Below are 20,481 nucleotides of genomic sequence, written 5' to 3' on the forward strand. Positions count from 1 at the left end.
AGAAGCCGCGGCTGAGCTCGCGTAAACGACCCCGAAGTGTGTTATGAAAACAAGCTAACTTCGTCTCTACGTTCCCAATTTAGCCCCTACAGCTGAAAGGGGAATGAGCGCAAATAGACCAGGTCTCGCAACCTCCGGCGCCGCCGCCGCCACCGGTTCTCGGTCGCATTTTTACAGACACCGGCGGCGAAAGGCCAGGAACGGCCAGGCGGACATCTTAGGGGAGAGGACCAAACGAGTGGCCGGGGAGGCGGCGGGGGAGGGGGAAGGTGGGGATCCCCCGCTAACTAGGTAACAGAGAAAGCCGGTATCTTTCTGGAATCAGAAAATGCGGGGATGGCTCGGCTCACCTGAGGCAGTAGCAGGCTTCCTTTTTTTCCTTCCCGAGGCCTCGCCTGTAGGCGTGCGCTCCGTCCACGTAGTGCAGAAAAGAGCACGGGAAAAAGCAGGGAACCGTGCTGCGAACGGACAGGAAGCTGGGGACGAATTCGGCGGACGGACAGGAACTCGGCCGTACTGGGAACGTCGTCGTCGGTGGTCATGCTACGGGACGGAAAACTGTGCCCTCCTGTGGTCAAAAACGGGTACTGCGGTCGCCGAAAAAAATAAAGCTTTTAAATGGGATTTCAAGGCTATTTATTCCCCCCCCCCGTCTTTATTAGTAACCTCTTGTTAAGATTAATAGGGCGACGGGAGGCCCTTTTGCCATTTTCAAAGGTTTATTTCTTTATTTATTTTTCTGGCCGCAGTATCTGATTTGACCAGTTTTCCGTGCCTTAGCAGGGCTGCCTCAGGAATTCTGGGAGTTGAAGTCCACCAGTCATCAAAGAGCCAAGGTTGCCTACCCCTGCCTTAGCTATAGGATGGAGGCCATCCTAGGATGGACTCCAAGCCAAAGCTATGGGACAGAAAACTGTGCCCTCCCGGGGTCAAAAATGGGTGTTGCGGCCACCCAAAGAAATAAACCTTTTTAATGGCATTTTAAAATGACCGTATTCTCTATCTTTATTAACGGTATTAACACCTTAGTAACAGACGAAGGCCTACAAAGTTAGATGGACGGCGAACAAATTAATAAATGCCATTAGTTGCAACTTCTCACGTCTCACCCCTTTTATCCATCCTTTAAATGATAAACCTATAAGGGAACGATAGGTTATATACTTTTTCAAAATAAACTACATTTATTTTTATATTGATCGTTTCGTAATAAAAATACACAATATTTCAAATAGATATTTGATATTGCACTTATATTAATACATAGGTATCTCTAAGAAATATAGTTTAGAAACACCAAGCCCAAATACAAACCTACATACGTACGATCTCCTTAAAGAAAAAGAAGGGCAGGAGAAACAAAACTATTCTTGAATAAAAACATCTGGGTTTGCTTGAAGGGGGCTAGCGGGGTGCACTTTTAGGAGCAACCTCTTAAGGTGTAACACAGGGAAGCGCGATACGACTGGATCATGGAGAAAGCTAGGGAGTTCCAGAAAAACATCTCCTTCTGCTTCATTGACTATGCTAAAGCCTTTCATTGTGTGGATTGTGGCAAGTTCTTAAAGAGATGGGAATACCAGACCATCTTATTTGTCTCTTGAGAAACCTATATGCGGCTCAAGAAGCAACAGTGAGAACTGGACACGGAACCACCGATGGGTTCAAAATTGGAAAAGGAGTCCGGCAAGGCTGTATACTGTCGCCCTGCCTATTTAACTTATATGCAGAGCACATCATGAGAAAGGCAGGGCTAGATGAAACAAAAGTTGGAATTAAGATTGCCGGGAGAAATATCAACAACCTAAGCTATGCAGATGATACCACTCTAAGGGCAGAAAGTGAAGAGGAACTAAGGAGCCTCTTGATGCGGGTGAAGAAGGAGAGTGCAAACGTTGGCTTGAAACTCAACATTAAGAAAACCAAAATCATGGCATCCGGCCCACTCAAGTCCTGGCAAATAGATGGGGAAGAAATGGAGGTGGTGACAGATTTTATTTTTCTGGGCTCCAAGATCACCTCAGATGGGAACTGCAGCCAAGAAATTAAAAGACGCTTGCTCCTGGGAAGGAAAGCTATGGCAAATCTAGACAGCGTACTAAAAAGCAGAGACATCACCCTGCCAAGAAAAGTGCGTATAGTCCAGGCCATGGTCTGCCCAGTTGCAATGTATGGCCGTGAAAGTTGGATCATAAGAAAGGCTGAGCGCCAAAGAATTGAGGCCTTCGAACTATGGTGTTGGAGAAGACTCTTGCGAGTCCCTTGGACTGGAAGGCGTTCAAACCGGTCAGTCCTAGAAGAGATCAACCCCGACTGCTCCTTAGAAGGCCAGATCCTGAAGTTGAAACTCAAATACTTTGGCCACCTAATGAGAAGGAAGGACTCACTGGAGAAGCGCCTAATGCTGGGAAAGATTGAGGGCAATAGAAGAAGGGAACGACAGAGAATGAGGTGGTTGGATGGAGTCACTGAAGCAATAGGTGTGAACTTAAATGGACTCCAGAAGACGGTAGAGGACAGGAAGACCTGGAGGAACATTGTCCATGCGGTCGCGATGGGTCAGACTCGACTTCGCAATTAACAACAACAAAAGAAATAAACCTTTTTAATGGCATTTTAAAATGACGGTATTCTCTAAATTTATTAACGGTATTAACACCTTATTAATAGGGCCCATTGGAGGAAAATTCCACGTAGGGTCTCCTGCTTCAGCAGGCGGCTGGACTAGAAGACCTCCGAGGTCCCTTCCAGCTGTATTCTGACAGAATTTTCCTCCAATGGGATTTTCCCATGTATTTTACCAGGAAACATACATAGGGCAGCCTAGAAAACTCAGTGCCCTCCTAACCATACGCAAGCACTCCAAGTTTGTGGGCGATGTCCATTTTGCTCTAGGAGTTCATGGTGACGTAACCCTAACCCTAAGTGGAATTTTCCTCCAATGGGATTTTCCCATGTATTTTACCAGGAAACATAGAAAGGCAGCCTAGAAAAGTCAGTGCCCTCCTAACCATACCCAAGCACTCCGAGTTTGTTGGCGATGCCATTTTGCTCTAAGAGTTCACGGTGACGTAACCCTAACCCTAAGTGGAATTTTCCTCCAATGGGATTTTCCCATGTATTTTACCAGGAAACAATAGATAGGGCAGCCTAGAAAAGTCAGTGCCCTCCTAACCATACCCAAGCACTCCGAGTTTGTTGGCGATGTCCATTTTGCTCTAGGAGTTCATGGTGACGTAACCCTAACCCTAAGTGGAATTTTCCTCCAATGGGATTTTCCCATGTATTTTACCAGGAAACATAGATAGGGCAGCCTAGAAAAGTCAGTGCCCTCCTAACCATACCCAAGCACTCCGAGTTTGTTGGCGATGTCCATTTTGCTCTAGGAGTTCACGGTGACGTAACCCTAACCTAAGTGGAATTTTCCTCCAATGGGATTTTCCCATGTATTTTACCAGGAAACATAGATAGGGCAGCCTAGAAAAGTCAGTGCCCTCCTAACCATACCCAAGCACTCCGAGTTTGTTGGCGATGTCCATTTTGCTCTAGGAGTTCACGGTGACGTAACCCTAACCCTAAGTGGAATTTTCCTCAATGGGATTTTCCCATGTATTTTACCAGGAAACATAGAAAGGGCAGCCTAGAAAAGTCAGTGCCCTCCTAACCATACCCCAGCACTCCGAGTTTGTTGGCGATGTCCATTTTGCTCTCCAAGTTCATGGTGACCTAACCCTAACCCTAAGTGGGATTTTCCTCCAATGGGATTTTCCCATGTATTTTACCAGGAAACATAGATAGGGCAGCCTAGAAAAGTCAGTGCCCTCCTAACCATACCCAAGCACTCTGAGTTTGTTGGTGATGTCCAATTTGATCTAGGAGTTCATGGTGACGTAACCCTAATCCTAAGTGGAATCCTAATCTTTAAGTGACTCTGCAAAGACCCGGGTCTCCTGCTTCCCCCAGAGAGACCTGCTTTACCTTTCTCTTACCTCTGGGCGGTGGGTGGGCTGTTTACGGCAACCTGGAGAGGAAAGGAAGGAATCTCCTATCCTTCCTAACCCTGACTTATTTTGGACGAAGGTTTACAAAGTTAGATGGACGGCGAACAAAATAATAAAAGCCATTAGTTGCAACTTCTCACGTCTCATCCCTTTTATCCATCCTTTAAATGATAAACCCAGAAGGGAACGATAGGTTATACACATTTTCAAAATAAACTGCATTTATTTTTATATCGATCGTTTCTTAATAAAAATGCTCACAATTTCAAATAGAGATTTGATATTGCACCTAGATTAATACATAGGGATCTCTAAGAAATATAGTTTAGAAACCTCAAACCTAAATACAAACCTACATACGTACGATCTCCTTAAAGAAATAGCAGGGCAGGACAAACAAAACTATTCTTGAATAAAAACACCTGGATTTGCTTGAAGGGGGCGAGCGGGGTGCACTTTTAGGAGGAGCAACCTCTTTAAGGTGTAACACAGGGAAGCGCGATACGACTGGTTCTTCTACATCCGGGACTCGGGCGCTGGGAAAACACCATTCAACGGCTGCCTTGCTTGGCAGCCTTCGAGGAGACCTCCGAGACGGGTCGGAACCCCCTTCCCGACCCGGACGCCAAAAGCCTGGAGCGTGCCCCGCCGGCCCCGCCTCTAAAAAGGAGCTAAAAAGAAGCCGCGGCTCAGCTCGCGTAAACGACCCCGAAGTGTCTTATTAAAACAAGCTAACTTCGTCTCTACGTTCCCAATTTAGCCCCTATAGCTGAAAGGGAAAGAGCGCAAAGAGACCAGGTCTCACAACCTCCGCCGCCGCCACCGGTTCTCGGTCGCATTCTTACGGACGGGGGCGGCCAAAGGCCAGACGGACATCTTAGGGGAGAGGACCAAACGAGTGGCCGGGGAGGAGGCGGGGGAAGGTGGGGATCCCCCGCTAACTACGTAACAGAGAAAGCCGGTATCTTTTTGGAATCAGGAAATGCGGGGACGGCTCGGCTCACCTGAGGCAGTAGCAGGCTTCCTTTTTTCCTTCCTGAGGCCTCGCCGGTAGACGTCCGCTCCGTCAACGTAGTGCAGAAAAGAGCACGGGAAAAAGCAGGGAACGGACAGGAAGTTGGGGACGGCCTCGGCGGATGGACAGGAACCCGGCCGTACTGGGAACGTCGTCGTCGTCGTCCTCGGTGGTCGTGCTACGGGACGGAAAACTGTGCCCTCCTGTGGTCGAAATCGGGTACTGCGGTCGCCGAAAAAAGTAAAGCTTTTAAATGGGATTTTAAGACTATTTATTCCCCCCCCCGTCTTTATTAGTAGCCTCTTATTAATATTAATAGGGCGATAGGAGGCCCTTTTGCCATTTTCAAAGGTTTATTTCTTTTGGTGGCTGCTATACTCGGCTTGGCCACGGGAGGGCACTGTTTTCCCTCCCTTAGCTATCGCGGCATTAGCTATCGCGGCATTGAGGCCGTGGAAAAGGCTACGGTGGCCTCGATGGTAAATGCTATGGGACGGGTATTGCGGCCGCCAAGGGAAATAAGCCTTTTGAATGGGGTTTTCAAGGCTTACCTCGTTGATCGGACGTGGAGTCCGCCCTGCCCAGAAGGTCCCCGGAAAAAAGGAAGTGGGTGGACGATTAAGTAGGACGGACCGGAAGTCGGCCATATTGGAAAGGTCGCAATTCAGAGACCCTGGAGGACGGCGAATTTGCGCGGACAGGAAGTCGGACATGCTGAGGAGGTCTACCCGAAAGGAAGTAGGGGGAAAGATTAATTACGAAGGGACGGAAGTCGGACATGATGGAAAGGTCCTTTTACCGCAGCACCTGGGGGACGGCCGATACCGACGGGCAGGAAGCCCGCCGTCCAGAGAGGGCCTCTCGCAGATTATTCGCGAAGAACCAGCCGGCCGACATGCGCAGAAGGCCGAGGGAAGCGGCCCGTCCCTTTCGGAGGAGCATAGAGCGGCGACCCTTTGGCTGACGCTCTGCGCTTTGGGGCTTAGCTTCTCGGTGTCCCGATCCTGGGCAAGTGGCCTACGACGGCCTCCCTGGTAACGCTATGGGACGGGAAACACTGCCCTCCTGTGGTCAAAAGCGGGTACTGCTGCCGCCCAAAGAAATAAATACTTTTGAATAGCATTTGAAGCTTATTCTTCTCTATTTTTATTCTTAACGCCTTATTATTAATATTAACGTGGCGACGGGGGGCCCGGTCGGTGCGCCACGGGCGCAGAAAAAATCCTGGTTCCAATCTTAAACCGAGTTAAGGCCCTGTTAATAAGGTTTTAATAATCAAGAATAATCATCTTACAACGCCATTAAAGAGGTTTATTTATTTTTCTGGCCGCAGTATCCGATTTGACCAGTTTTCTGTCCCTTAGCAGGGCTGGCTCAGGAATTCTGGGAGTTGGTGCACTAGTCATCAAAGAGCCAAGGTTGCCTACCCCTGACCTACCCCTAACCCTTTGACCCCCACCCCTTGACCTTTGACCTGGCCCCTTGACCCTTGACTTGATCCCTCAACTTTTGCCCTTCTTGCCCCAAAAGAGGGATAAAGACAAATGCATCAGAGCTAAACCCTAAACCCCCAACACATTGAATTTAAGGGATTTGAACCCAGGCTTAACTTAGGCTTTGCTTCTACCCGGCACTTAACCTTTGACCCCAGCCCTTGACCTTTGACATGATCCATTGACCTTTGACCCTACCAATCGACTTTTTTCCTGCCTGATTACCCCAGCGCTTGACCTTTGATCCAACCCTTGACCTTTGACCCAACCACTTGACCTTTACTACTACCAGTGACCCAACTACCTTTGGCCCAGTCGTTGACCTTTGACGCCAGCCCCCAGCCTTCAACATGACCCCTTGACCTTTGACCCTACCATGGCCGTGACCTTTGACCCTACCATGGCCGTGACCTTTGACCCCACTGCCCAACCCTTGCTCCTGCCGGGTGACCCTGGCACTTGACCTTTGACCCAACCACTTGACCTTTGACCTGATGCCTCGACCTTTGACCATACCACTTGACCTTTGCTCCCACCTGGCGATCTCAGCAGTTGACCTTTGACCCTGCCACTTGACCTTTGATCCCACCACTTGCCGTTTGCTCCTGCCGGTGACCTTTGTCCCAACCACTTGTCTTTTGACCATGAAACTTGACGTTTGACCCGACCCCTTCGCCCTTGACATCAGCCTTTGTCCCTATCCCTTGACCTTTGACCCCAACCTTGACCCGTGACCCAACTTTTCACCCTACCCCTGGACCTTACCCCTTGACCCCACCACTTTACTCTTGCCCCCGACCCTACCCATTGACCCGACCCTACTCCTTGACCTTTGACCCCTGCTTGACCTTTGACCCGACCCTGTGGTCCTCATTGGAACCGCATCTACATGGAGGGAAGTGTGTAGTGGGGTGCCCCAGGGCTCTGTTCTGTTCTTCAACATCTTCATCAACAATTTGGACGAGGTGATAGATGGGGAACTCATCAAATTTGCAGACGATACCAAGCTTGCAGGAATAGCCAACACTCCAGAAGACAGGCTTAAGATACAGAAGGATCTGGACAGACTTGAACACTGGGCTCTATCTAACAAAATGAAATTCAATGGTGAAAAAAGCAAGGTTCTACATTTAGGCAAGAAAACCAAATGCACAGGTATAATATAGGGGGTACCTTGCTCAATAGTAGTAACTGTGAAAGGGACCTCAGAGTCCTAGTGGACAATCATTTAAATATGAGCCAGCAGTGTGCTAGGTTGCAAAAAAGCCAACACAGTGCTAGGCTGCATTAACAGAGGCATAGAATCAAGATCACATGAAGTGTTAATACCACTTTATAATGCCTTGGTAAGGCCACACCTGGAATACTGCATCCAGTTTTGGTCACCACGATGTAAAAAAGATGTTGAGACTCTAGAAAGAGTACAGAGAAGAGCAACAAAGATGATCAGGGGACTGGAGGCTAAAACATATAAGGAACTGTTGCTGGAATTGTGGATGTCTAGTTTAATGAAGAGAAGGATGAGGGGAGGGGGGACATGATAGCAGTGTTCCAATATCTCAGGGGTTGCCACAAAGGAGAGGGAGTCAAGCTATTTTCCAAGGCGCCTGAACGCAGGACAAGAAGCAACGGGTGGAAACTAAGCAAGGAGAGAAGCAACCTAGAACTAAGGAGAAACTTCCTGACAGAACAATTAACCAGTGGAACAACCTGCCTCCAGAAGTGGTGAATGCTCCAACACTGGAAGTTTTCAAGAAGAGACTGGACAGCCATTTGTCCGAAATGGTATAGGTTTCCTGCCTGAGCAGGGGGTTGGACTAGATGACCTCCAAGGTCCCTTCCAACTTTACTACTACTACTACTACTACTACTACTACTACTATTATTATTATTATTATTATTATTATATTATTATTATTGGGGAAGGGGCTCTAGGTAGGAAATCCAGAGAGCAAAACCTCCTTTCTCCACTGCTTTTCCCAAAAGACTTATATACTAGGACCTAATCCTCCCGTTTTGCCCACACGTCCGCTACATCTGTGAGTGCAGTTGTGACTGGGGGAACTTAGCAAAATTGCAAGCCAGACTCTGCAAAGATTCGAGTCTTCTGTTGCCTCAAGAGAAACCTGATTTAATTTTTTGTACATCTGGGAGATGGGCAGGTTGTTTCCGGCAAACCTGGAGAGAAAGGGAAGGGATCTCCTGCCCTTCCTAACCCTGACTCTCTTTGGACAAAGGTCTACAAAGTTCTACAAAGTGAGATGGGTGGCAAACAAATCTAATAAAAAAATAAATTCCATTAGTTCCAACTTCTCTTGTCTCATCCTTTTTTTTCTATATTTTTAATAATAAACCTAAGGTATCAATATATTATGTACATTGCCATTATATATATTCATTTTTATATTAGTTTATATTTATTAGTATACATTTTTTCAATTAAATAATACTTAGCATGTATTAACATATAGTTATTTCTGAGAAATATGTTTCAGAAACATTAAATATAAATAAATACATATAACCTCATTAAAGAAATAGCAGGACAGGTCAACCAAAAATAATGCTGAATCTCTACGGAGATTCTCAGTCACCCAGGGCATGGTTGCCACAAAGCTGCTTTTTCAAGAGGCAACTGGATTTTCTTGTTTTTCTTTGAAGACGTTTCGCTTCTCATCCAAGAAGCTTCTTGGACGAGAAGCGAAACGTCTTCAAAGAAAAACAAGGAAGTCCAGTTGCCTCTTGAAACAGCACCTCGGGGGGGAAAAACATTGTTGAATAAAAACATCTTGGCCTAAACAGGTTTGGGTGACGTGGGTGGGTGGGGTATACTTCTAAACGGAACCCATTTATGATCGAATACAGAGAAGCTCAATACGACCCATTCCTCTATATCCGAAAATCCCAAGCGCTGGGGAAACGCCACGAAATGACAGCGGCCTTGCTTGGCAGCCCTCGAGGAGACCTCCGAGACGGGACGAAACCCCCTTCCCGGGCCCCAAAAGCCTTGCATGCGCCGAGCCGCGCCCGCCCCGGCTCTAGAAATGAGCTCCAGAATCTTTGCAGCACTGCAGAAGCCGCGGCTGAGCCTGCAGAAACAACCCTGACGTATGCGATTGAAATACGCGAACTTTATCTCTACGTTCCTCATTTTCCCCTGGTTTTTCTAAAGCTGAAAGGGAAAGAGTACAAAGAGACCCGGCCTCCCAACTTTTGGTGGCCACCATCACCGGTTCTCAGCCGCCTCCTTACAGAAGCAGCGAGGAACAAGGTTATGGGCGACGAGCAAATGAGTGGCCAGAGTGACGGGGGATGGAGCAGGTGGGGATCCCCCACTAGGGTAACGGTAATAAAAAAAATATTTGTTTCTACCATAGACTTCAGGGGCTGTTTCGACCACGGCTCTTCGGGAATCAGAAAATGTAGGGCTGACCCGGCTCACCTGCGGCACTACCAGGCTTCTATGTCTCCGACTTGCGGCCTTGACGGTAGACGTGCATTCCGGCTGTGTAGAGGAGAAAAGAGGACGGGGAAAAGCAGGGGCCATGTTGCAAATAGACAGGAAGTGGGGGAACAGCTTCGACTGACTGACAGGAAGTCAGCCATGATGGAAGGGTCGTTTTTCCAAAGGTACTGGGGACGGCCGCCGAGGTCGGCCATGCCGAGAAGGTCGCTGCGAAAGGAAGTTGGGGGATAACTAAGGCGGCATAACAGGAAGTAGACCATGATGAGAAGGTCGCTTTCAAAGGCACTGGGGGACGGTAACGGAGAGCGGACAGGAAGTCGACCATACCGTAAGGTCTCTCAGAGAGACCGTGCACAAAAGAAGCCGGCGGCCATGCGGAGAAGGCCGAAGGAAGCCGCTCGTCCCCCGGAGAGGAGCATAGAGGGGCAGGTGCTTTTGCTGCCGCTCTGCAATGCGGGGCTTCGCTCCTCGGTCTCCAAGATCCTGGGCAAAAAGCAGGGGGCGAGCGATTGTCAGCACTTTGCCCTCCCTGCGTTTTGTTTTATTGTTGTTATTCTAAGCAATAAAATGTAATTGTGCTAAACAGTAATTTCACCTTTTCTCCTTTTTTTTCTATAGTTCGGTTGAGGAAACCGCGTTATCACAACAAAACCCAATAAACCCTGGCAGAGAAAGTGATGATACTAAGCAAGTAGTAACTGTGAGAGGGACCTCGGAGTCCTAGTAGACAATCACTTAAATATGAGCCAGCCGTGTGCTGCAGCTGCCAAAAAGGCCAACACAGTGCTAGGCTGCATTAACAGGGATAGAATCAAGATCACGTGAAGTATTAATACCACTCTTTAATGCCTTGGTAAGGCCACACTTGGAATACTGCATCCAGTTTTGGTCACCACGATGTAAAAAAGATTTTGAGACTCTAGAAAGAGTACAGAGAAGAGCAACAAAGATGATTAGGGGACTGGAGGCTAAAACATATAAGGAACGATTGCTAGAATTGGGTATGTCTAGTTTAATGAAGAGAAGGACAAGGGGGGACATGATAGCAGTATTCCAATATCTCAGGGGCTGCCATAAAGAAGAGGGAATTAAGCTATTTTCCAAAGCACCTGAAGGCAGGACAAGAAGCAACGGGTGGAAACTAATCAAGGAGAGAAGCAACCTAGAACTAAGGAGAAACTTCCTGACAGTGAGAACAATTAATCAGTGGAACAGATTGCCTCCAGAAGCAGTAAATGCTCCAACACTGGAAGTTTTTAAGAAGAGACTGGACAGCCATTTGTCCGAAATGGTGTAGGGTTTCCTGCCCGAGCAGGGGGTTGGACTAGATGACCTCCAAGGTCCCTTCCAACTTTACTATTATTATTATTATTATAAGGCCAGCACGTCCTTGGCCGCCCTCACTCCCTCCCTCTCCCCACCTGATCGGAGTATTGCCAGGACAAAGGAGGCAAAAAAAGGGAAAGTCCTTCGAACTGATCAATACTGGAAAAACAAATCAAAAATTAGGTTAAGACACAAACACATCCAATATAATTTACTATAAATAAACAAAAAAAAATGCAACCAGCCAGAATTTGAAGTGTAGTTTTCTAGACTCAAGACTCTAATCACCACACTATCCAGCCATCCAGTATGCTTTTTAGATTAATATGACATATTTCTTCTACAACGATAATAGAAATAGAAATATATTTGTAATATTTGTTTTCTGAGGTTTTCGCGGGTGTTTGTATGTAGGTCTTTGGTTATTTGGGTTTTCTCCCACAGTAAAATTGGAAGTGTCTTGGCGACGTTTCGACGAAGTCCCATTCGTCATCTTCAGGCTGGTGTCTTCAGCTTCGTGCTTCGAGGAGCAAATATTTGTAATAGGCAATATATATTTTTCTATATTAATTTATTATTTATTAATAAATATCTAATTTATCACAGATAAACATATAAAATTATAGGAAATTACACAAAATCCTCGAATTACGACAGTTCATTTAGCGACCGTTCAAAATTAAGACATAACACCCCCCCCAGTACTTACAACACAGTCCCAAAGTTATGAATATTGTAGCACCGCAGCAGTTGCTCATCTTTAGAATGACCGCAGAGACACCACAACATTCACCCTATTTCTTCCCCCCCAACCCCCTGCTGGGTCTCCACAGGCACTGGGCCTATGGAGACTCACCTTGTGAAGATCTAACTAGTCTTCGGTTTCTTGCGCTACTTTACCCCTTTGTTCTTTGTGAATTGGGGCCTGGATGAGATCTGCAACAACAAGCTTTGCAAACAGGGAACTTTGCTTCTTCAGGCCCTCTCTCCATTTGCCGTTTACTTGCTGAAGTCTGCAGGAGCGAGAGATTGCATCCTTTTAGGCTCCAATCATCTTTGCAAAAAGCCTTTGCCAGCAAGAACAAAGCCTGGGGCAGCGCATCCCTTCTGGACTGCATTTTTGCCGGCAAAGGCTTTTTGCAAAGAATATCAGAGGCTAGAGGGACACAATCTCCCTCTAGGCTCCGATCATCTTTGCAAAATGCCCATGCCATCAAAAATGAAGCTGCACCAAAAACAGCCGCTGATGTCCCTCCCGGGCTCCATTTTCACCTCGGCTCCGTTTTCAGAAGCAAGGGCTGAAAACAGAGACACTGTCGTGTTCTCCCATGCTCCGTTTTTGGTAAGCCTTTGCTCAAGGCGAAACCACAATAGAGAGGCTGGAAAGGAGACAGCTCATTGAGATCTTCAAAAGGTAAATGGACCTGGTTGGGTAGGATTGGGGGGGGGGCAGGGGAAGCATGAGCCTTGGGTGATTGGAAGCACCCACCTTGAGATGCCTCGTGCACATTACAACCCGCGCATTTGGTTAGCAAATGCATGAGCAAAGGCAGGGAGTTTTCACTTTCATTTAACTTGATTCACTCCAACAAATCCTTGGGTTACGAATATAATTGGCAGGCTCCATTACATTTGTAACTCGAATCCCAAAACTTAAACACTGTCAGCATTGACAATTTCACCATTTGCAAAATTGCAAATGGTAGCTTTACATCTTGCGACAATCTCTGTACCACCATCAAACATCTGCCTCTCCCAACTCCTTGGGAAGGACTCAATAAGTCAACAGAAATGCCAAATCCCGTCTGAAAATCTGGCTGACTGTGTGACAAACCTCTGTGTGTGTGTGTTTGATGATATATATATAATCATCATTTTAGCCATTATCTATCCACTGCAGGATGAAAGCCTCCTCCAGATATTTCTAACCAACATCCCCATTAAAAGAAAAACAGGTCAGCTCAAAGAAAAATATTTTTAAATGAAAAGGACCACAGCTGGGAATGTAGGTACCAGCTGGGATTTGAACCTCGGTCTCCCGCACCAAAATGAAGGCAACAACCGCTACTCAATGCAGCCACCTGCTATTCTTACCCCTTAAGAGAAGCATGGAGTGCTGGTGCTTTTGCTGCTACTCTGCACTTTGGAGACTCCTCGGCTGCAGCAATCCTGGGAGTGGGGGAGGATGACATTGCCCTCCCTTTTTTTCTTTTCTTAACAGTAAAACCTCATTGTGCAAGCAATATTTTTATCTTTTTTTTCTTCTTAACTGCAATTTGGTTGGATAAACTATCACAACACAATCTTTCTTTCCTCTTTCACTTCCCATTAGCTAACATTCATTTTACTTGAGCATTAATCAGATTCCCGTTATTTCATTTGTCAATGTGCTCATAAAATTTTTCTACCAGGCATTAAAGGCATTTATATGGAGTGACATCTTTCAAAAGCAATGAGGTGAATCCCAGTTCAGGGCTATTAGATTGTGACAAGACATTTGATGGTTATATTTTGTGTACCAGCTGTGCCAAAAATCATTTGCAATATACATCCATAAATTATTTCCATCCAATGCTTATGATGAAAGAATTAAAAATTAGCACCAGACACTACTTGCAAATATAATTGCTGCTTTTAGTTACACATCCGGTTCACATGTGAATTTCTCAATGAATTCCATGATAGAGCAAAATTCTTCAGTTATTACGATCATTTTTAGAGCTGTCATTGGACCCCGTTGAAAGGAGAAAAGGGAATGTTCCACGTGAAACATCCCTTCATTTGCTTTCCTATCAGTCATCTTTAACGCAAGCATTCCAAGGCCTCGTGCTGTCTGACAGCTGGTGCTCCAGAGGTGCTTCATGCATATGTGAATGGAGCATGTAATTATGTGGGATACAATGGTTGTTAGGCGCTTGTTGAAGTGGGATGAAACTTGAACTTGTTGAATTAGGAGCTAGTTCAGTCCGTGGGAAATGCTGGTGGATGCCACATGCAGAGTCTGGATTAAAATCTTTTGAAGAATAACAGAGTTGGAAGGGATCTCGGAGCTCTTCTAATCCAACTCCCTGCTCAGGCAGGAGACCCTGTACCATTTCAGACAAGTGGCTGTTTAATCTCTTCTTTAACCTCCAGTGATGGGAGGGCCCACAACTTCTGAAGGCAAGTGGTTCCACTGACTAATTGTTCTCACTGTCCGGAAATAGCTCCTTAGTTCCAGGTGGCTTCTCTCCTTGATTAGTTTCCATCTGTTGATTAGTTCAGAAATGGAGTAGCTCCACAAAATATGTGGTACTTCATGCCATTTTTTCCCCTGCTCTCTAGTACTTGCAAGCTGCATCACATCCATTGTCAAACTATGACCATGCAATTTTCCTTTTTTAATGTGAAAGGATTGAAATCCGTTTGAAACTTTTTAACACATGTGTCGAAGCCTGCCCAGGAATTGCATGGTCCTGTTATTGGTGAAAGGAGTGCTTTGCAGCCTCTTTATGAGCAGTTCTCTCCCAGGTTGATTTTTTTCCCCCTCTGAAGGAAAAGCAGCTGACTCAGGTGGACTCCTGCTACGAAGAGACTCTATCTGGATTTGGGGGGGGGGAGGTCTTTTTCACAGGAGAGAGGAAAAAGAGGCCATTGTGGGAGAAGAAAACACATTTAGGACAAAGCCAGCCTGGAGCCCAGGACAGAGTCCTGCTGGAGGCAGGGACTGTTTCACCCAAGCAGGAGGCAGGATTGGCCTCAGCAGTCAAACCAAATCCCCACCCTCTAATCCTTGCAGAAAAGCCCAGAAAATGCCAGCCGGCAAACCTGAAGGGCTAAAGGGTTCCTGGTAGTGAGAATCTGAATTTCTCCACTCTCTCAGTTGATATAAGGGAAAGGAGGAGAGGGAATAAATTATAAAAACTCACATAAATATTAACAAACTCATAGTATAATCAAGCTTAATTTTGCTGCTCTACTTGCATGGGGAGGATATAATAGATTCTGTGGCTTTTCTGCTGCTTCTTGATTGTTTCCAAAAAATGTCTGTGTTGCATTCTCAACCAGATAGGAAGACTGTCGAGAGAACTAGATGGAGTGATGGGCACCCCTAAAGGCTCAGTGCCATCCACTGGGCCTTGAGCTTTCAGAAAAGCTTGCTTGACCTCTGTTATGCCCCAGGAATGAGGCTGTTCAATGTGCTGCTCTTGCAACTTGAACCCAGGACAAGACATAAGAACAGGTGAATTTTCCTTCTCAGTGAGTGTCACAACAAACCATTCTTAATGTACATGGGGCAGGGAGGTGGGTGCTTTAAAGGGCTCTTTTGGCCACTGTTAAGGTTGCAAGCATTGTGGGTGCTCCCCTCCACACTCTTGGAGTTATCATTTGGGTTGATAGGAGTTGAAATAGAAGGAAGCAACCAGGAGCAAACCATCTCCAACTGGTGCTAACTGGGCAGCAGCTACGGTGATCAGAAGCAAGCAGCCCTCGGAGTGGGCCAAACGGCGCGCCCACCTCAAGGCGGCAGGAGCAGCAGCAACAGCCAAGAATGGGGTCCAGCTCAACTCTTGGCCAGCGGAAACCGCAAACTACACACACACACACACACACACCCACACTACACACACACACACACACGCAAACTACACACACACACACACACACACACACACACACACACACACACACACACACACACACACACACCATGGTAGCTGGGTGTTCGGACAGTCACAAAAGCCCACGCTGTGGTCAGAGGGAGGAGAGCCCGAGGCGGCGCTCGGGAAAGGACCCCCAGTCTCTTCGCCCAGGCCGGCCTTTCTCGACCTCGGCAGCTTTAAGACCGGAGGGAGCGGGAACGGGAGGGAGGGACCTTCAACTTCCAGAATTCCCCTGCAGACATCTCCACGCTCCCAGCCCGACAAAGGTTGGTCTAGGCAGCCGAGGGGGGAGAACGACCGAGCGCTACAAATCACTGCGATCCTGGCGCTCTCCGGACGCACCGGGCGAGAGGCTTCCCGAAGCAGACGTCGAAGCGGGCGCCAACGGTCCAATGGATCGGGGACCCTTCTCGAGGGCAGCTCCGCCGAGCGCCGCTGATCCCGGAGGCTCCGGGGCATCTGCCGCGGAGATTTTAGAAAGCCCCACTGGGAGGAATCCGGGGCTCCGCAGGGCGACTCTCGGGGCCCCAGCCCGCCCCGCCACCTGGGCCCCCACAGCCGAGGAGAGGCGCTCGCTCCGCCGCAAAAGTTTCCTGCCTGCGAGCTGATGCCGGACCGCGCGGGGCTTCCCGACCGGGGGCGCCGCTCGGGGGCAGCGCGCCCTCCCCCCCTAGTTCTGCCTTTCGGCTGCGCCTTTTTCGGCCGGGCTGGGGCGGGGGCTCCGCACTCCCGCCCTCGCCCACCCCTCGCAAAGCTCGCGGCGCCCCGCCTAGTTTAGTCCAGGCTGAGTCCTGCCCGCCCCCCCCCCCGCCCGGCTCTCCACTCCTCCGCGCGTGGCGGGCGCTCCCTGGCTGCGCACTCGCCGGGTCCACCTGCGCGGGACGGAGCGGCCTCTCCTCCGCAGGTTGGGCGCGGGCGAGATCGGCCTGCCGGACGAGCAGGCGGGGGGCGGCCGGAGGAGGAGGAGGAGGAGGTGGGTCGCGGGGCTGGGGGCTGCGCAGGAGGGCCGGGGCGGTAGGCGGGGAGCCGCTCGGCCGGGGAGGGTCGACGTGGGGGAAGCCGGGCGCCTCCCGGACTCGGGCGTCGCTTCCGCCGCTCCTCTCTCGCGGTCCCGGAGCGCTGCTTCGCGGGTTAGTTGGGCCGGTCCCTCTCGGCTCAACCGCCTCGCAGGGGTGTTGGATAGAGAAAATAAGGGGCCGGAGTGTTAGCAATCTTTGCCGCTTTGAATTATATACTTTATAAAAAGTCGTGATAAAATCATAATAAGACTAACCCGAGTTGCTGACATTCTGCTCTTGAATCTGAACGTCATCGATGCGTGAAAATTGGAATTAGTAGAAAACAGTCCAGCAGAAGCTATTGGGTGCTTTTGGACTATTAACGTATTTTCTTGCAGTTTTTTTTAACCGTGCTCTCTGCAGTATTCACTTCCTATCGAAGTTGATTAGGCTTCTGTCTAATAACATGCAAGGATTAAGGAACATAATGGGACTAATTATTGAAAAAGAAACCATGAACAGAGTAGAAGTTTTATTGTTGGAAAAAATGTGCTAAATTATGATAGGTTATTGGAAAAACCATTTAAGGTTAGTATGATAGCCAATAAACTGATTTTACGTCTGGGACAATATAGATAGGATTACACTACAAATTAATGTTAAAACTATTTCTGAAATTATCTTCAACTGAACATATAAAATAAAGTTTGTTGTTTCTTTAAAGCTCTCTTTAGAATGTGCACTTCTCAGTAGGCACCTCTGGAAATTCATCTATAGAGGAAAGGAAATGTGAATGCCATAGAAATACATACTGCCCTATAATTTTTTGGATGCTGCCAGAAAGGAATTAAAGACTATGACAGGATTTGCTGGAAATGTAGGCAAGATGCAGCATAGGTGAGAAAATGTCTGATGGGGCATTCATCGCATTGAGTGATTTTTGTGATTTATTTTATTTTTTTCCTGAAAATGTGTTTGTGTTCATCCTGACAGCAGCAGATTGCCTGCTGCTCTAATTTCCAAGGAATCCAGAAGGTCGAGTTTTCTGTTTTTCCTTTTCTGCTAATATCCATGGTCAAACTTCATTATCTTCCCCTCCATTCCTGTGTTTTTTCCCTTGAGGACGGGTCAGAGGGTGAGGAAACACAACACTAGTGCAGAGCTTTAGATTTGATTCTGAGAATGTGTTTGGAAGTGCAGGAGGAGAGGGATTGTGTGGGAGGGAAGGCTCCATGCAACCCCCCCCCTTTTTATGTTCTTTTATTATGCAGTAGATTTTTTATATGTTGTACCTGAGTCACCTATGTCTGTGTTAGACAGCTATATAAATTTATTTAATAAAAAATAATAAAAATAAACATTGCCTCCCGTTGTGAGGAGTATGAGATTCAGTACTGCATGTCCCTGCAACAATTCCCAGCAACATTTGCACATATCCTTTGCTCAAGACCTTTGGAGAAGCTGTTTTAATGGTTTTGCAAAACAGAATGTTAATCTAGGTCATCAAGGGTCACTCTTAGTTTGGTTACTAAATTTCTCCCAACCAAGAGTCTGTTCCATTGATTATATTTATTTGATTTCTCTTGTTCTAGAACTCGATTTTCCAGATTTCAAGAAAGCCTCCTGGTGCGTTCTTGCTCATTTCCTCCACTTTCTGAAGAACGGGGTTCAGCTCTGAAGAAAAGTTTTTCCTCCAAAGATGGTGAAAAGCAGATTTATGGAACAATCCACAAATTTCCATGGTTTGTCTAGGGACTTTAAGTTTAAAATGGTCACTTCCTTTGAAGGGAGGAGAATGAACAGCCATGAAACGGAGAGCTGTCAGAACAGGAAACCTACCTTGTGTGAGAAAGCAAATTGCCTACTGGAGGAAGCAGCATACAAGGATGGAAGAACCGCGGAGCACATCTTAAGGGAACCCTGCTGGACGTTTGGTATCAGGAAACACATATTAGTCGAGGAGGTGCTGCGACCAAAGGAGAGTGCGTTCACTGAAGTGAGGAGGTCTGTAGAGAAAATCAAAGAGGCAGAACAAGGAAATAGGAAGGCTGGTTTGGACAAAGCTGCAGTCTGGAGTTCCCCTGGCAGCGCATTCTCCGCTGTGTGGCCCAATAGCATTGCTGGGGAACCCAAAAGTGCTTTCAGCAAACCAGCCAAGTGCCGGGAAGATGGAGGGGCTCCAGCTGCTTTTCGACCTCTGAAGGGTATCAAGAAAGGAAGCCCAAGGAAGTTGCCGGAATGCCTCGGTGCCACTGACCTCATACCATACAGTGGCCGCCTCGCTTCTGGGTTCCTGGTAAGTGATTCAGACGGTTTCCAGCTGCTGTCAACCAACCCCATCTGGAGCAACCCGTTCTCTTTCTCTTCGGCCCCGTGGCCAAAGGAAGTAGGCGAGCGAACGCAGGCCATCCCTGCTTCCTCTGCCTCTTGGGCAGTGCTGCCTTCCACTCTCGCCCCTTTCAGTGTGGCAGCCCAGAACTGGTGTGCCAAGTGCAGCCTTTCCTTCCACATGACATCGGACCTTGTGCTGCACATGCGTTCCCATCACAAAAAGGTAGAAGTCTCGACAGAATCCCAGAAGAAAAGGAGACGGGAGGAAAAGCTGTCCTGTCCTGTTTGCCAGGAATATTTTCGAGAAAGGCATCATTTATCTCGGCACATGACTTCTCACAACTAGTCTGCAGCTGTAATGTAATGGATGTCTGCTTGTTGGATATGTTTGTGTGCACGTGTTGGTTGAATTCCATTGTGGTTTTACTGCATTTAACCAGAATCTTCAAAAGTCAGCCTGTTGTAGAAGCATTCAGAATAAATGTAATTACACAAGCTCCAGATAGCTCCAGTTCTGAAAATGAAATACACTTATAAGGAAATAAACAGTGAGATGTAAAGAGAAAAGTTTTGCTTTCTGAAGATCCATTTTATTCAACCTAAACTATGAAAATGTTGATAATTTTTTTTTTAGTAATTTGAAGCAGCAACTTTTTCCATACCAGAGCCATTGTGGAATGAAATTCTTCCCTAGGATGGAAGTAAAGGATAAAATTTCTTTTAAGTTAAGCTTGACTCCTGATGACCATCAGAGCAAATCCATGTCATTTTACTGGTGTAATAAAATGCTCTTCAGTTGTGCCACAGTGTTGCACCACACAGTAATAAGCAGGGCGGGAGGGCGGGGGAGGGTATCTCAACTGGGACTGAACAGGTGAGGATGGAAATGCCAGCCTCCCAGTTCACATCCACAAATTGTCTGCAAGCTTTTGAAAGAGGGCGCAGTGATGAGAATAAGAGAAGCAGGACGTATCGCTTTGGGGCATCCAATCCAGTGCAAGAGTCCAAATTAAACCACTCCCAACAGGTATCTAATTTTTCAGCCACATCATATTGTGGATTATGGATAGCACAAGTGACATAAAGGTCAAGATTATCTTTGAATGGGTGACAGCTTGCCTCCACGTACCAATTTCAGGGAGCAATTTTACCCCTTCAAGTTACATTTAAGAACTGGATTGGGTATCAGTATTCTAAATATAAATATG

The 20,481-nt window shown here is 47.2% G+C and overlaps 1 protein-coding gene across 3 annotated transcripts; it reads left to right on the forward strand.

Moving 5' to 3' along the window:
• The first annotated feature begins 16,118 nt into the window (after positions 1–16,118).
• Positions 16,119–19,965, forward strand: ZNF488 (zinc finger protein 488). 3 transcript variants are annotated; one of them, XM_039368618.1, is made up of 2 exons: positions 16,119–16,210; positions 18,535–19,965. In XM_039368618.1, the coding sequence occupies exon 2, from the start codon at positions 18,642–18,644 to the stop codon at positions 19,617–19,619; it is 978 nt and encodes a 325-aa protein (XP_039224552.1). In that variant the 5' UTR covers positions 16,119–16,210; positions 18,535–18,641; the 3' UTR covers positions 19,620–19,965. The 3 variants fall into 3 exon arrangements, with proteins under 3 accessions (XP_039224552.1, XP_039224553.1, XP_039224551.1); XM_039368619.1 differs by lacking the exon at positions 16,119–16,210 and adding an exon at positions 16,795–16,917; XM_039368617.1 differs by lacking the exon at positions 16,119–16,210 and adding an exon at positions 17,008–17,839.
• Positions 19,966–20,481: the final 516 nt, after the last annotated feature.

Source organism: Crotalus tigris, unplaced genomic scaffold (genome assembly GCF_016545835.1).
Source record: "Crotalus tigris isolate CLP2741 ecotype Arizona unplaced genomic scaffold, ASM1654583v1 scf7180000020858.209836, whole genome shotgun sequence".
NCBI classification, from domain to species: domain Eukaryota; kingdom Metazoa; phylum Chordata; class Lepidosauria; order Squamata; family Viperidae; genus Crotalus; species Crotalus tigris.

Bases quoted from the DNA above. Each gene is read 5' to 3' on its own strand.
- ZNF488 (XM_039368618.1), top strand. From the start codon at position 18,642: ATGGTGAAAAGCAGATTTATGGAACAATCCACAAATTTCCATGGTTTG.